This window comes from Carcharhinus amblyrhynchos, chromosome 3 (genome assembly GCF_965287045.1).
Source record: "Carcharhinus amblyrhynchos chromosome 3, sCarAmb.v2.hapA, whole genome shotgun sequence".
NCBI classification, from domain to species: domain Eukaryota; kingdom Metazoa; phylum Chordata; class Chondrichthyes; order Carcharhiniformes; family Carcharhinidae; genus Carcharhinus; species Carcharhinus amblyrhynchos.
Genome location: NC_137326.1, coordinates 57,319,385 through 57,334,917, shown reverse-complemented (window position 1 = coordinate 57,334,917; position 15,533 = coordinate 57,319,385). Strand labels below are relative to the sequence as shown.

General features: G+C 42.5%; 1 protein-coding gene across 2 annotated transcripts in view; it reads left to right on the top strand.

Annotated features, from left to right (window-relative positions):
* The window catches only part of amt (aminomethyltransferase), a 36,190-nt gene that overhangs the window by 5,669 nt on the left and 14,988 nt on the right, over positions 1-15,533 (top strand). For both annotated transcript variants that reach the window (XM_080184292.1, XM_080184284.1), the window contains exons 2-5: positions 1,992-2,159; positions 11,633-11,713; positions 13,135-13,266; positions 13,836-13,914. In XM_080184292.1, the coding sequence (XP_080040418.1) occupies positions 1,992-2,159; positions 11,633-11,713; positions 13,135-13,266; positions 13,836-13,914 (460 nt within the window). The remainder of the gene's footprint in view (positions 1-1,991; positions 2,160-11,632; positions 11,714-13,134; positions 13,267-13,835; positions 13,915-15,533) is intronic.

The window sequence follows — 15,533 nt, the reverse complement described above, 5'->3', positions numbered from 1 at the left end:
TCAAGACACTTCAGGCTTCGTGGAGAACAAAAAGGTATGTATTGATAAAGAGAAATCAGGTACAGGAGATTGCAGCCTTTGGCTGCATGGAGCAGAACTCCAACATACACATTTTGATTACAAGAGAGGACTCTTATCTTCTGGGGTGATCACTCACTCTCAGTTCCCATTGGTCCCTTAAGCCAGGTGACCCTCTTCTGCTGTGCCATCTTAAAGACTGTAGTCATGATGTGGAGATGCCGGTGTTGGATTGGGATAAACACAGTCAGAAGTCTGACAACACCAGGTTTAAGTCCAACCAATGTATTTGATAGTAAATTCACAAGCTTTCAGGGTGTACCCCTTCGTCAGGTGAATAGTGTGTTCTGGCCTCAGACAGAGCATATAACAGCACAGGCAGTTTACAGATTACTGATTGGAATGCGAGTCTTTACAACCAACCTGCTATTCAAGTCTTAAAGATGCTGACAATGTGAGTGGAAAGAGCATTATGCATAGGTTAGAGATGTGTATTGTCTCCAGACACTACAGTGAGTGAGGTTTTGCAAACCCAGGCAAGGCATAGGGGGTTACAGATAGTGCAACATGAACCCATCTGTAACTCCCATGGCTTGCCTGGGTATGCACAACCTCACTCACTGTACTGTCTGGAGACAATACACATCTCTAACCTATGCATAATGCTCTTTCCACTCACATTGTCAGCATCTTTAAGACTTGAATAGCAGGTTAGTTGTAAAGACTCGCATTCTAATCAGTAATCTGTAAACTGTCTGTGCTGTTATATGTACTGTCTGAGGCCAGAACACTCCATTCACCTGACGAAGGGACAAACCCCGAAAGCTTGTGAAATGCGTTGGTTGGACTTAAACCTGGTGTTGTCAGACTTCTGACCACCTTAAAGAGACAGACCTCACAATTACACTTGGAAAGTGCTGTTTTCTGGGTTGTTTTGCTTGCAGTTCATTATGGTGTTGAAGCAAAAGTGAAGTTGGTAGCTAAATACCTGACTGCTGGTATTTAAATACTGCAAAAAGATCTTGGTCACTGCACCTTCTATTGTAGTTAACAGAGAAACAGGAAACATTGTATTCACGTACACGCGCATAAATTAAAGTCATGGGGTCATGACTTCGCTTCTGACTGCTCTCTCTTTTCCGCATCCCCCATGGGCTTCCATTTTGTCAAATGCCTTCATAAATTCAATATCTACTGCACTACCGTAATCAAATTTCTCATCAAAGAATTCAATCAAGTCGGTCCTTAACATATCCTGTTGGCATGCTTCAATTAACCCATATCTTTGCAATGAAAGTTTAATCTTCTGCGAATGGTTTCCAATAACTGGCCCACTAGGCATAAAAACAAAATGTTGGAAATACTCAGCAGGTCAGGCACCATGTGTGGAGAGCAAAATAAAGTTAACGTTTCAGGTCAGTGACCTTTGACAAGTGTTATGCATTCATCCAATGCTTACACTTTGGGGAAGTTAGTTGAGGAGAGAGGGGCTGGCTTCATGATCTGGGTTAAAGAGGATATTAAGTGAGTAGGGACAAGATTATTATCTATTTTTATCTTATTTTCCTTTCCTTATCTCCCAGTTATATAAAAGAGACTGATGCATTCCTCTTGTGTGGTAGGTAAGGAGGAGAGAGGAAAAGCCATCCAGCTGTTTCGTGTTAGAAGGGCTTTGCCATGTATTTGGAGTCAATTTTTGAAATAAGTGCATCCTTGTATTCGACCCTAACAATGACAAGATATCCTTGAGTGGTTTGGCCATGCTAAATTGCCTGTAAGTGTCCCAAGATGTGTAGGTTAGGGGATTTAGAGTGATAAGTGCTTGGGGAGGTCACAGGGTGGGGTGCAAGATGGACCTGGGCAAGCTGCTCTTTTAGCAAGTCAGTGCAGATTTGATGGGCTGAAAGGCCTCCTTCTGCGTTGTATGGATTCTGAGTGTCCACGTGTGAACCTACATTTGTTCTTTTGTTCAGGAATCTCTCAAGAAGACAGTACTACATGAATTCCATCAGAGTAAAGGAGCACGGATGGTGGAATTTGCAGGATGGAGTATGCCTGTTCAGTACAAGGACAGTCACATCACCTCACACCTGCACACTCGCCAGCACTGCTCATTATTTGATGTCTCCCATATGCTACAGGTAAGACCAGAATCTGGACATTGCACTTCAAGGAGCAGCCCCCATTTCATTGTAGCACTAACAAGGAAGATTTGTTGTGATGTGAGTTTTACCAATAATACCAAGCTACATGATACATGACAAATATGAGGCAGCAAAATGTTGTGGATCCACTGAGGAATGAGCTACAGAATAGCAGATTAGTTTTAGCATGGGCAGATAGAAGGTGGCCAGTCTACAGCTTCACTTTTGATACAATCACATAAAATGTGTGACTTCAGAAATAACCATTTCTATATTGTGACAAAACACAAATCTGATTGAAGGGATTCAACCATGGAATTGGGGGAAAGATCAGAATGGATATTTGATGAACAACACATTCAAAGAATTTGGAGAGGAAAGAGAATTGGAAACAGGTTGGCCGTTTGCAAGGGTAATAGGTCAAGATTTTTTTAGGATGAGAGGGATGATGATTGCAGAATTAAAGGAGATGGTCAAATACCAGAAGAGAGAACCATTTCAATATTGGTTAACATAGGTACCAAGCAAAATAGTTAGGTATTCAGCAGCTCAGTGGGAACACAGTGGAGGGGGTAGAATGTTAATTGTATACAAGTGCGGCCCCGTTATAGTGCGATGGTTGGGTCCATAAAACGTTATCACGACAAAAGCGGGGTCACGCTAAATCGGGGTTCAAGAAAATCAGCATTCAAACTGACCCAGTGTTGACCTACCATCCTAAAACAATCCTATTATTGCCCTATTTGACCCATTTTTTGCATGTTTACCATCTGGCAAGTAAATTACCTTTTAATTAAAGAGTTCCGTGAATAAAGCTATGTTATGGTAGAAATTAAAACACAAATTAATTTTTAGTAAAGCGCTTTAATAAACAAAATGACAACAGTTTATTTCTTTAAGAAGTGATCGGGTGTTTCGTGACTTTTAGTCTTGATCATGTCAAGTGCATGAAGCTTATCTTTCACAGAAAAGGATTTTATTTTTCTAACAGTTTGTTCCAGTTTGATCTAAGAAAACACAAAATTAACTCACCAAAAACTTTTCAGTTCCCCGGAAAGAGCAAAAAAAAGGATCCAATGATTCATCACGTTATATCCAAATGCGCGCTAAATCGAGGCGTGTAAAATCAGGGTTTCACTGTAATTACTTTTATTGTATGCTGGCGGGGGCCATTAAATTGGGCTCCCATTTGTGCATATATAAAGACACTCACTAAAACTGGGTTGTAGTTAAGTTAGGAGTTCATCAGGAGTCTGAAACTGTTGCCGTTGTTGGAAGGCTCAAGAACAAGAGGGCACAGATTTACAGTAGTTGGTAAAAGAAGTAACAATGGCAGGAAAAACATTTTCACACAGCAAATGGTTAGGGTCTGGATGTGTTACCTGATAGTGTGGTGGAGGCAGATTCAGTTGAGGCTTTCAAGAAGCTAACAGGCTAATGACATTATAGCCATTAGTGAAACTTGGCTGCAGGAGGGGCAGGACTGGCAGCTCAGTGTTCCAGGGTTCCAATGTTTCAGGCTTGATAGAGGCGGAGGGATAAAAGATGGGGGGGGGGTGGTGGTGTTGGCATTGTTGGTCAGGGAAAATGTTACAGCAGTACTCAGGCAGGATAGATTAGGGAGCTTGTCTACAGAGGCCCTATGGGTGGAGCTGAGAAACAGGAAAGGTATGACCACATTAATGGGGTTGTATTATAGACCACCCAATAATCAGCGAGAATTGGAGGAGCAAATCAGCAGAGAGATAGCTGACAACTGCAAGAAACACAAAGTTGTGATAGTAGGGGATTTTAATTTTCCACATATAGATTGGGACTCGCATGCTGTTAAAAGTTTAGATGGGCTGGAGTTTATTAAATGTGTTCAGGAGAATTTTCTACATCAGTATGTAGAAGTGCCAACTAGAGAGGATGCGATACTGGATCCCCTGTTGGGAAATGAGTTAGGGCAGGTGGTGGATGTGAGTATGAGGGAACACTTTCGATCCAGTGATCATAATGCCATTAGTTTCAACCTGATCATGGATAAGGATAGATCTGGTCCTCAGGTTGAAGTTCTGAACAGGAAAAAGGCCAAATTTGATGAAATGAGAAGGGATCTAGGAAGTGTGGATTGGCACAAGCTGTTCTCCAGTAAGAATGTAAATGGAAAGTGGAGGCCTTCAAAGGAGAAATTTTGAGAGTGCAGAATTTGCATGTTCCTGTCAGGATTAAAGGCAAAGTAAATAGGAATAAGGAATCTTGGTTCTCGAGGGAGATTGTAACACCGATTAAGAGAAAGCAAGAGTTGTATGAAATGTACAGACAGCAAGGAACAGATCAGATACTCGAGGAGTATAAAAAATGCAAGAAGCTAATTAAGAGGGAAATCAGGAGGGCTAAAAGAAGACATGAGGTTGCTTTGGCAGACAGAGTGAAGGAAAATCCAAAGAGCTATAGGTATGTTAGGAGCAAAAGGATAGTGAGGGATAAAATTGGTCCTCTTGAAGACCAGAGTGGTAGACTGTGTATGGATCCAAAAGAGATGGGGGAGATACTAAATGGGATTTTTGCATCTGTATTTACGGAGGAAATGGGCATGGAGTCTACGGAAATAGGGCAAACAGGTAGGGAGGTCATGGAACCTTTACAGATTAAAGAGGAGGAGATGCTGGCTGTGTTGAGGCAAATAAGAGTGGATAAGTCCCCAGGACCAGACAGGGTATTCCCATGGACCTTGAGGGAGGCTAGTGTTGAACTTGCAGGAGCCCTGGCAGACATATTTAAAATGTCACTGTTCACGGGGGAGGTGCCGGATGATTGGAGGGTGGCTCATGTTGTTCCGTTGTTTAAAAAAGGCTCCAAAAGAAATCCGGGAAATTACAGGCCAGTAAGTTTGACGTTGTGGTTGGCAAGTTATTGGAAGGTGTGATAAGGGATAGGATCTACAAATATTTGGATAGACAGGGACTTATTAGGGAGAGTCAACATGGCTTTGTGCGTGGTAGGTCATGTTTGACCAATCTATTAGAGTTTTTCAAGGAGATTACCAGGAAAGTGGATGAAGGGAAGGTGGTGGATGTTGTCTACCAGGATTTCAGCAAGGCCTTTGACAAGGTCGCTAGGTCTGCATGGGGAGGTTGTAAATTGGATTAGACACTGGCTCAATGGGAGAAGCCAGAGAGTGGTTGTGGAGGAATGCTTCTCTGAGTGGAGGCCTGTGACTAGTGGAGTGCCGCAGGGATCGGTGTTGGGTCCATTGTTGTTTGTCATCTATATCAATGATCTGGATGATAATGTGGTAAATTGGATCAGCAAATTTGCTGATGATACAAAGATTGGAGGTGTAGTGGACAGTGAGGGAGGCTTTCAAAGCTTGTAGAGGGACTTGGACTAACTAGAAAAATGGGCTGAAAAATGGCAAATGGAATTTAACGCAGACAAGTGTGAGGTATTGCACATTGGAAGGACAAACCAAAGTAGAACGTACAGGGTAAATGGTAGGACTCTGAAGAGTGCAGTTGAACAGAGGGATCTGGGAATACAGGTACAGAATTCCCTAAAAGTGACGTCACAGGTGGATAGGTCTTAAAGAGTGCTTTTGGTACATTGGCCTTTATAAATCGGAGTATCGAGTATAAAAGTTGGAGTGTTACGGTAAGGTTATATAAGGTGTTGGTGAGGCCAAATTTAGAGTATTGTGTACAGTTTTGGTCACCTAGTTACAGAAAGGATGTAAATAAGGTTGAAAGAGTGCAGAGAAGGTTCACAAGGATGTTGCCAGGACTTGAGAAGCTGAGTTACAGAGAGAGATTGAATAGGTTAGGACTTTATTCCCTGGAGCATAGAAGAATGAGGGGAGATTTGATTGAGGTGTATAAGATTTTGATGGGTATAGATAGAGTGAATGCAAGCAGGCTTTTTCCACTGAGGCTAGGGGAGAAAAATAACAGAGTGCGTGAGTTAAGGGTGAAAGGAGAAAAGTTTAAAGGGAATGTTGGGGGGGGGGCTTCTTCACGCAGAGAGTGGTGGGAGTGTGAAATGAGCTGCCGGATAAAGTAGTAAATGCGGGGTCACTTTTAACATTTAAGAAAAACTTGGACGGGTTCATGGATGAGAGGGGTGTGGAGGGATATCGTCTAAGTGCAGGTCAATGGGACTAGGCAAAAAATGGTTCGGCACAGACAAGAAGGGCCAAAAGGCCTGTTTCTGAGCTGTAATTTTCTATGGTTCTGTGGAAGCAATTGGATTATCATCTAAAATGGAAGAATGCGCAGGGCCTCAGGGAGAAGGTGGGAGACTGGCACTGGGTGAATCACTCATTTGGACAGCCACACATTTGTAACTAACAAAAAGGCCTCGTGTGCTGTGACGTATGATTGTGATTTTCAAGCTTGTTGGTGACACCACAGTTGTGGGTTAGATCTCAAACAATAACGAGACAAAGTACAGGAAAGAGATAGAGAATCTGATGAACTGGTGTGACAGCAATAATCTCTCCTTCAATGTCAACAAAACGAAGGAGATAGTCATCGACTTCAGGAAGCGTAGTGGAGGGCATGCCCCATCTACATCAATGGGGACAAAGTAGAAATGGTCGAGAGCTTCATGTTCTTAGGTGTCCAGATCACCAACAACTTATCCTGGTTCCCCCATGACAACTCTGTAGTTAAGAAAGCCACCAACGCCTCTACCTTCTCAGGAGACTAAAACAATTTGGCGCGTCCACTACAGCTGTCACCAATTTCTACAGATACACCATAGAAAGCATTCTTTCTGGTTGCATCACAGCTTGGTACGGCTTCTGCTCTGTCCAATACTGCAAGAAACTACGAAGGGTTGTGAACAAAGCCCAGTCCACCACTCAAACTAATTCCTATCCATTGACACTGTCTACACTTCCTACTGCCTCAGAAAAGAAGCCAGTTTAATCACCCTGGACATACTCTCTTCCACCTTCTTCTGTCGGGAAAAGGATACAAGAGTCTGAGATCGCATAGCAAGCAACTCAAAACAGCTTCTCCCCTGATGCCATCAGACTTTTGAATGAGCCTACTTCACATTGATCTTTCTCTTAAATCCTAGCTATGACTGTTAACACTACATTCTGCATTCTGTCCTTTCCTTCCCTGTGTACAGTATGTTTGTCTATATGGTACGCAAGAAACAATACTTTTCATTGTATGCTAATACATGTGACAATAATAAATCAAATCGAATGTGAAATAAACTTAAGTGAGACTTGGGAATTAAACATATTTTCCTCTGGAGTAATAATTATGAAACGAACATTCAACAACTTGCATTCACGCAGCACCTTTTAATGTGCTAAGGTGTTCCAAGGAGCTTCAGAAGAGCATTATCAAACAAAATTCGACTGAAGCATTTGCGGCTTTGTTGATTAAGTACATGAATTAGGGTTATAGAGGCAAGTTTGGACTGAGGTAGCAAAACTTTGAATAAGAGTTTAAGGAAATAGGGTCAGACTAAGATAACTCAGTAACATTTACTTTTATTTAAATGTCACCTTTAATAAAATATTCCCAGATGCTTCACAAGAGCATTATAAAGTAAAATTTGGCAGTGAATCATAAAAAGAGCTATTGGGGCAGACAGCCAAAAACCTGGACAAAAGGGAGCATCTGAAAGGGGTGGTGGTGAAGCAGAGTGTCCAGGAAGCGAATCCCAGAACTAGGACTTAGCCAGCCAAAGACATGGCTACCAGTTGTTGGACAATTTAAATCAGAAATGGTCAGGAAGCCACAGTAGTCTGACTATCGATATCTTGGAGGGTCGAGAGCTGGCGAAATTTGTAGAGATAGGGACCAAGTACTAAGATTAGTTAGTTCAAACTTGCCTTTATACAATTCCAATTTACAGGGGTAGATTTATATTGAAATGACAAAGTACTCCATCGAACCAAAATGTGTGACACTTGGATAGAATACTTATCTAGAGGGTTGCAGACCAGGGTCAAACAGTGGAGATTTGAGATTGGTCTGGAGTTTTGTATGAGGTCAAACCAGGATCCTCATATATGTATTTAAAATGAAGTTCAGTCCAAAGTATGTTTCATGTAGTGGTCTTGAAAATCTCAGTTTGTTCCTCAGGAAGGAGCAGGAGATACAGGTGGACAGAGGCATGAAGGAGGAACTGAAGGAAATCTTTAGTCGTCAAGAAATTGTATTGAAGAAATTGCTGGGATATAAACCCAATAAAGTCCCCTGGGCCCGATGTTCTGCATCCCAGAATACTTAAGAAAGTGATCCAAGGAATGGTGGATGCATTGATGACCATTTTCCAGCGTTCTATAGACTCTGGATGAATTGAGAATAGCTAATGTAACCCACTTTTTAAAAAGGGAGGAAGAGAGAGAACGGGTAATTATAGACCAATTAGCCTGACATTGATGGTGGGGAGAATGCTGGAGTCAATTATTAAAGATGTAATAACTGAGCATTTGGAAAGCAGTGACAGGATCAGTCCAAGTCAGCGTGGATTCACTAAAGGGAAATCATGCTTGACAAATGTTCTGGAATTTTTTGAGGATGTGACCATTTCTATATCTGGACTTCCAAAAGGCTTTTGACAAGGTCCCATACAAGATTAGTGAGCAACATTAAAGCTTATGGTATTGGGGGTAATGTATTGACATGGATAGAGAATTGGTTAGCAGAGAGTGAGAATAAACGGATCCTCTACAGAGTAGCAGGCAGTGACTAGTGGGATACTGCAGGGTTCAGTGCTGGGACCCCAGCTATTCACAGTATCTATTAATGATTTGGATGGAGAAATGGAATGCAATATCTCCAAATTTGCAGATAACACTAAACCGGGTGGCAGTGTGTGCTGTGAAGAGGATGCTAAGAGGCTACAGAGTGACTTGGAAAGGCTGGCTGAGTGGGCAAATACTTGGCAAATGTAACATACGTGGATAAACATGAGATTATTTATTTTGGTGACAAAAACAGGAAAGAAGATTACTATCTGAATGGTGGCAGTTTAGGAAAAGTGGAAGTGCAACGTGACCTGAAGAGATAAACCAGAGAACTACAGACCAGTGAGTCTCACATCAGTGGCAGGGAAGCTATTAGAGAACCTTCTAAAGGAGAGCATCTATCTATGGGTGGCACAGTGGTTAGTACTGCTACCTCACAGTGCCAGGGACCCAGGTTCAATTCTGGCTTCGGGTCACTGTCTGTGTAGAGTTTGTACTTTCTCCCCGTATCTGTGTGGATTTCCTCCCACAGTCCAGAGATGTGCGCGTTAGGTTGATTGGCCATGCTAAATTGACCCTAGTGTCAGGGGGATTAGCACGGTAAATGAGGGTTATGGGAACGAATGGGGTCTGGGATAGGATTGTGGTCGGTACAAATTCAACGGACTGAATGGCTTCCTTCTGTACTGTAGAGATTCTGTGGATTCTATCTTCACCTGAAGAGGCAAAGCTTAGTCAGCATGGCTTCGTCAGACAGAGGTCATTTCTACAAATTTGATTGAATTTTTTGAGGAGGTGACCAGTGTGTAGACAAGGATAGTGCAGTCGATGCAGTTTATATGGATTTCAGCATGGTTCCACATGGGAGACTTGTAAAGAAGAGACATGGGATTTAGAGTAATTTGATTATGTGAGTTCAAAATTGGCTCAGTTGTAGGAGACATAAGGTGATGACAGAAGGCTGCTTTAGTGACTGGAAGCCACTGTTCAGTGGCATAACACAGGGATCTGTGTTGGGTCCCCTGTATAAATTATATAAATGACAGTGATGACTATTTGGGGCATAGATTAGCAAGTTTGTGGATGGCACAAAGATTGGACGGGTGGTTAGCAGTGAGGCGGAGTGTCTTGGCTACAAGAAGATATAAACGGAATGGTCAGATAAGTGGCAGATGGAATTTAACCCTGAAAAGTGTGAGGTGATACACTTTGGAAGGATTAATTTGATGAGAAAGTATTCAATGAATGGTAGGACACTCGGAAGTTCTATGGAACAAAGGGACCTTGGCATGTTTGTCCGCAGATCTCTGAAAGCAGAAGGGCACATGGGACACTTGCCTTTATCAATCAAGGCATAGGTTACAAAAGCAGGGAAATCATGTCAGAGGTGTACCGAACTTTGGTGAGGCCACAGCTAGAGTACTGTGTGCAGTTCTGGTCACCACGTTATCGGAAGGATGTAATTGCACTGGAGGGGGTGCAGAGGAGATTTATCAGAATGCTGCTTGGGATGGAACATTTAAGTTATGAAGAGAGGTTGGATAGTCTTGGATTGTTTTCGTTGGAGCAGAGAAAACTGAGGGAGGACCTGATCGAGATGTACAAAATTATTGGGAGACATGGACAGAGTGGCTAAGCAAAAGCTATTTTTCCTTAGTTGAAGGATCATTCGCGAGGAGACATAGGTTCAAGATGAGGGCCAGGAATCTTAGGGAGGATATGAGGAAAAACTTTTCTACCCAGATGATGTTGATAGTCTGGAATGCGCTGCCTGGGAGGATGGTGAAGGCAGGTTGCCTCACATCCTTTAAAAAAATATCTGGATGAGCACTTGGTATATCATAACATTCAGGGCTATGGGCCAATTGCTGACAGATGGGATTAGGTGGTAGTTCAGGTGATTCTAATGTGTCATTGTGGACTCAGTGGCTAAAGGGCCTCTTCTGCACTGTCTGATTCTTTGACCTGGGTGTTATGGTGGAATAGTTGCTAATGGTTGGCTTGCAGGTACAGGAGGCAGTGAGGAAAGCCAATGGCTTGCTGCCCTTCATAGCAAGAGAATTTGAGTTTAGGAGTAAGGATGTCTTGCTGCAGTTATACAGGACCTTGGTGAGGCCACACCTTGAGTATTGTGTGTAGTTTTGGACTTATAGTCTAAAGAAGGACATTCCTGTTAGTGAGGGAGTTCACCAAAGAGTTCACCAGACTAATTCCTGAAACTGACGGGACTGACATTTGAAGAGAGACTGGATCGACTGGGCTTGTACTCACTGGAATTCAGAAGAACGAGAGAGAATCTTATAGAAACATATAAAATCTTGATGGGAACAGACAGGCTAGATGCGGGAAGAATGTTCCTGATGTTGGGGAAGTGCAGAACTAGGGGTCACAATCTAAGAATAAGGGGTAAATCATTCCGGACTGAGAGGAGGAAGAACTTTTTCACTCAGAATTGTGAACATGTGGAATTCTCTACCCTAGATACTTTCAAGAGGGTGCTGGACGTGGCCCTTGTGGCTAAAAAGGGGTATGAAGAGAAAGTGGGAGTTGGATACTGAAAGTGCATGATCAACCATGAACATATTGGATGGTGGTGCAAGCTCAAGAGGGCTGTGGCCTATTCCTGCATGCATTTTCTATGCTTTTCCATATTCTCTGCAATCCACTTCTAGCTTTGAGAACATGGTATTTTATTTAATCTCTGACATAGTTGAAATTCTTTTATCTGCTGTTCAACCAATAGCGTTTACGTCGTGTGTGTCTTTTGTTTCAGAGCAAGGTGACAGGGAAGGATCGAGTGAAGTTCATGGAGAGTTTGATCGTGGGGGACATCACTGAGCTCCAGGAGAACCAGGTGCAGATTGAATTTCTCTCATCGAAAAAACTCGCACATTCAGGCGCACAGGTTTTGGGGTGCTCATGCATAAATCACAAAAAGCTAGCATGCAAGTTCAGCAGAGAACAGAGAAAGCAAATGGGATGTTGCCCTTTATTCCAAAAATAATGTAGTATAGAAATAGAAAAGTTGTGCTAAAACTATCCAAAGCACTATTTAGACTACACATGGAATACTGTGAAGAGTTTTGATTCCCTTATTTTAGGAAAAATATGCTGACATTGGAAGCAGCTCAAAGAAGGTTCACTAGGAGATCCCAGGTATGGAGGGATTTTCTTATGTGAAGAGGTTGAGTAGATTAGGCCTGTGCTCTTTGAGAGGTGACTTTATTGAGACATGTAGGATCATCTGATGCTGACAGGTTGTTTCTCCTTGTGGGAGAGCCTATGGGAGAGAGTATGGGGTCACCTATTTGAGACAGAAATGAGGAGGAATTTCTTCTCTGAGGGTAGTGAATCTGTGCAATTCTTTGTCATGGAGGGCTGTGAAGGCTGGATTATTGGGAATGTTCAAGGCTGAAATCAACAGATATTTAATGTAAGGAAATCAAAGGTTATGGAGATAGGTGGGAAAGTGGAATTAAGAATTATCATATCGGATCAGTCAAAATCTCATTGAATGATGGAGTAGACCTGATGGATTGAATGGCCTGTTTTTCCTGCATTTTGTGGTCTGCTGCTGTGTTTCAGGCCACGATAGTGAAAGGAAGAACTTGCACTTGCACAGATAGGGTCATTGGTTAAAGTCTCATTTGAAAGGCAACACCTCCAACCTTTCAGCAGGCCCTCGATACTGCACTGGAACGTTGGTCCAGATTTTGTGCTCTGCCCTTGACGTAAGCCTTGAACTTCCAACCTTCTGAAACAAGAGTGCTACCATCTAAAGTCGTGGCTGATACCTGTAGTAAAGCATCTGAACTGCCTAAAGCTGCATAGACCACAGGACCATGTTTGTCTCCTAATGTGTGCTGTTTGCAGTCAGATTCTGTCATTATGCTCAGCCTTATGAGTTAGGGAGGGGAAACATCATTCTCTGGCTTTGTGCTGCTGATGTCTACACATGAATTGCATGCCACCAGAAGGAATTTGTAGAAAATTTAAAATCTTTCTTGCAAGATTGGTTTTTCTTAGTCAAAGTGTACTCGTCAGTTTGCCTAAACCCCCATTCCATTCATCAATCTATTCGGTTCTCCTGAGAAGAAAAAACATTGGGTTTATTTAGAAGAAAAAAAACTTTTGGAACCCGAGAATCAAAGAGTCAGGAACTGGTTTCAGACTGGTGATCACACTCATATTTACTAATGCCTCTATCTATGTGGAGTGTTTCTCCTAGGTGTCAATGAGTCCTTCAACGAAAATCCTTCACTTCTCTTTGTTCAGGGTATGCTGTCACTCTTCACCAATGAGAACGGAGGAATAAAGGATGATCTGATTGTGACTCGGACATCTGACGGATACCTATACATCGTGTCGAATGCTGGCTGTGCTGACAAGGACTCTGCTCACATGAAAGTAAGTTGTCTTTGCTGTAGACATCATGAATGCAGAAGAATAGAAACACAGTGGCTGATGCCTAGGTGGGTGAACTTGCTGCTGAGTTTGGTGCTAGGTTGCAAACATCCAGAAGGTTCCAGATTGAATCATAAATTTGAAAACTCCTGAATTGTCCCTGCCTGTAGAAAGCAGGATAATTTTATTGTTTTGAATTGGGTTGCTCTTCTTGATAGGGTGTTACATTTTAAATAAAACCATTGAATTACGCTGCAGAACTGTATGAAAATGAAGCAAAATAGAACTTTTTTGCAAACTGAAAATGTGTGGATATTTTGCAAATTGCTGCATTGTCTATTCAACAATATATTAAAGAAAGTTGTTGGATTGATAACAGAGTTTGGGGCTTTCACACAGTCTGCAGATTAATGCTCCTGAATCTTGCCCTGACCGGATGCCAACCTGAGGCACATTCATATTCTTGGGAGCAGGCTGGTGTGGATTAGCCAGGTCAATGCTGAGAATGTTAGTGAGGAGCCTTCATCCTTTGAGGTGTGGACCTGTGCTTATTGCCTTCCTTCTCTCCCTAGGAGAAATTGGCTGAGTTCAAAGCTGCTGGGAATGACGTTGACCTGGAGTTTTTGGAGGCAGGACTGATTGCGCTGCAAGGTGACTCCTTCTCTATGCCACCGCGGATCAATCTAGAACAGTTAAAGTTGTTGTGTCTTTCTTTTTGGTGCTGACTGATCCACACATTTAGTTTTTGTTATTTGATATCTGTGCTTGCTTGCACACTCAGATTCCTCCCCCGTTACAGCTACTGGCCTAACCAACCCACAGAGGGCAACCACAGGAAAGTCACAGAATTACACATGAACCATTTTTTTCCTAAAGAACTTGCATTTATTATCACGCCTTTGGCCACCTCAGGATGTCCTAATGTACTTTCCAGCCACTTAAATACAACTGAAGTGTTGTAATGTACGAAACGACACAGCAAACTCCCAGAAGCAACCATGAGCTAAATGATCAGATCTGTGATTGGTCAACAGCACAATACTGTGGATGCAGAAAATCTGAAATTAAAGTATAAAATGTTGAAAACATGAAGTGAGCCAGCTTCTATGAAGAGAAAATATGAATGGATTTTCAGGTCACTGACCCTTTGTCTGAATCTGTTCTGGTGTTGCTAATTGAAAGATAAATATTCACCAGAATACTGGTGAGAACTGGTGTGTATTTTTTTTCAAAAAGGTGGCTGGAGAGCCTCTGACCACCATTCAAGAGGGCAAACAGGATCTGGCTTTAAAATCTTATCCAGAAGCATTCATGAGAAACAAAAAATCAGTCAGTTGCCCTGTCATGTGATTCTGTTTCTTGCATTTTCACTTTTATTGTTGATGCTGAAACTGGAAGTATGAAAGGACCAATACTTGCAGAAAATACCCCTCTGGAGAGGTATCTTCTCACCTCTTTGACTTCATGCAGAGTGTCATTGCATTCAATGTTAAATCTGGTTTGTAAAGTGGAGGAAGGATAGTTGACTGACTGTGCTTCAAATGTTTAGAAGTCAGAGATTTCCAATCTGCATTCCCTACATGTTTAAGCTTCTAACTTCTAGAAGGCAGAAGTGCACACTGATGGAGTGAAAGTGCCCCTGAATCACCTATCACCCTATGACTACATAAATCACAGGCCCAGCAACTGACTCACTCTCTTCACCAAAATCTTCCAGAGCGAGGAATTCACAGGCACCTGGTGAAATGCTTTGCTTTTCCAGAGGGCACACTCTAAAACACGTGGGCAAAATTTTTCTGGCTAATCTTGCTGGTAGCAAACACCCCTGCCATGGGTTTCTTGGAACAGAGGGAGCCCTGTTGACAGCAGTGGGACCAAAAGATCCTACCATTGTCCAATGGCAGGCCACCTTTGCTGCTGCAAAAATGCTGCGGGGGTTTGTGGAAAATAGTGCCCATAATCAACCAGCCTGTCCACCCTATCCAGTTACAGAAAAATCAGTTACACTATTGACACACCCTCCTGTCAAGCAGTCCAGTGTAAACCCTGGAGAAGTGCCATTTGGATTTCCTAAGGTGAGTGACCCAGCTTCTGGGAGTTCACTGTAAATCAAGAGAAAGAACTCATCTTTCCATAGTGCTTTTCACCACCTCAAAACATCCCACGGTGCTTTACAATCAATGAATTACTGTGGATAGCAAGGGGAGCAGTGATGTAGTGGTATTGTCGCTGGACTAGTAATCCAGAGAACCATGTTAATGCTCTGGCGA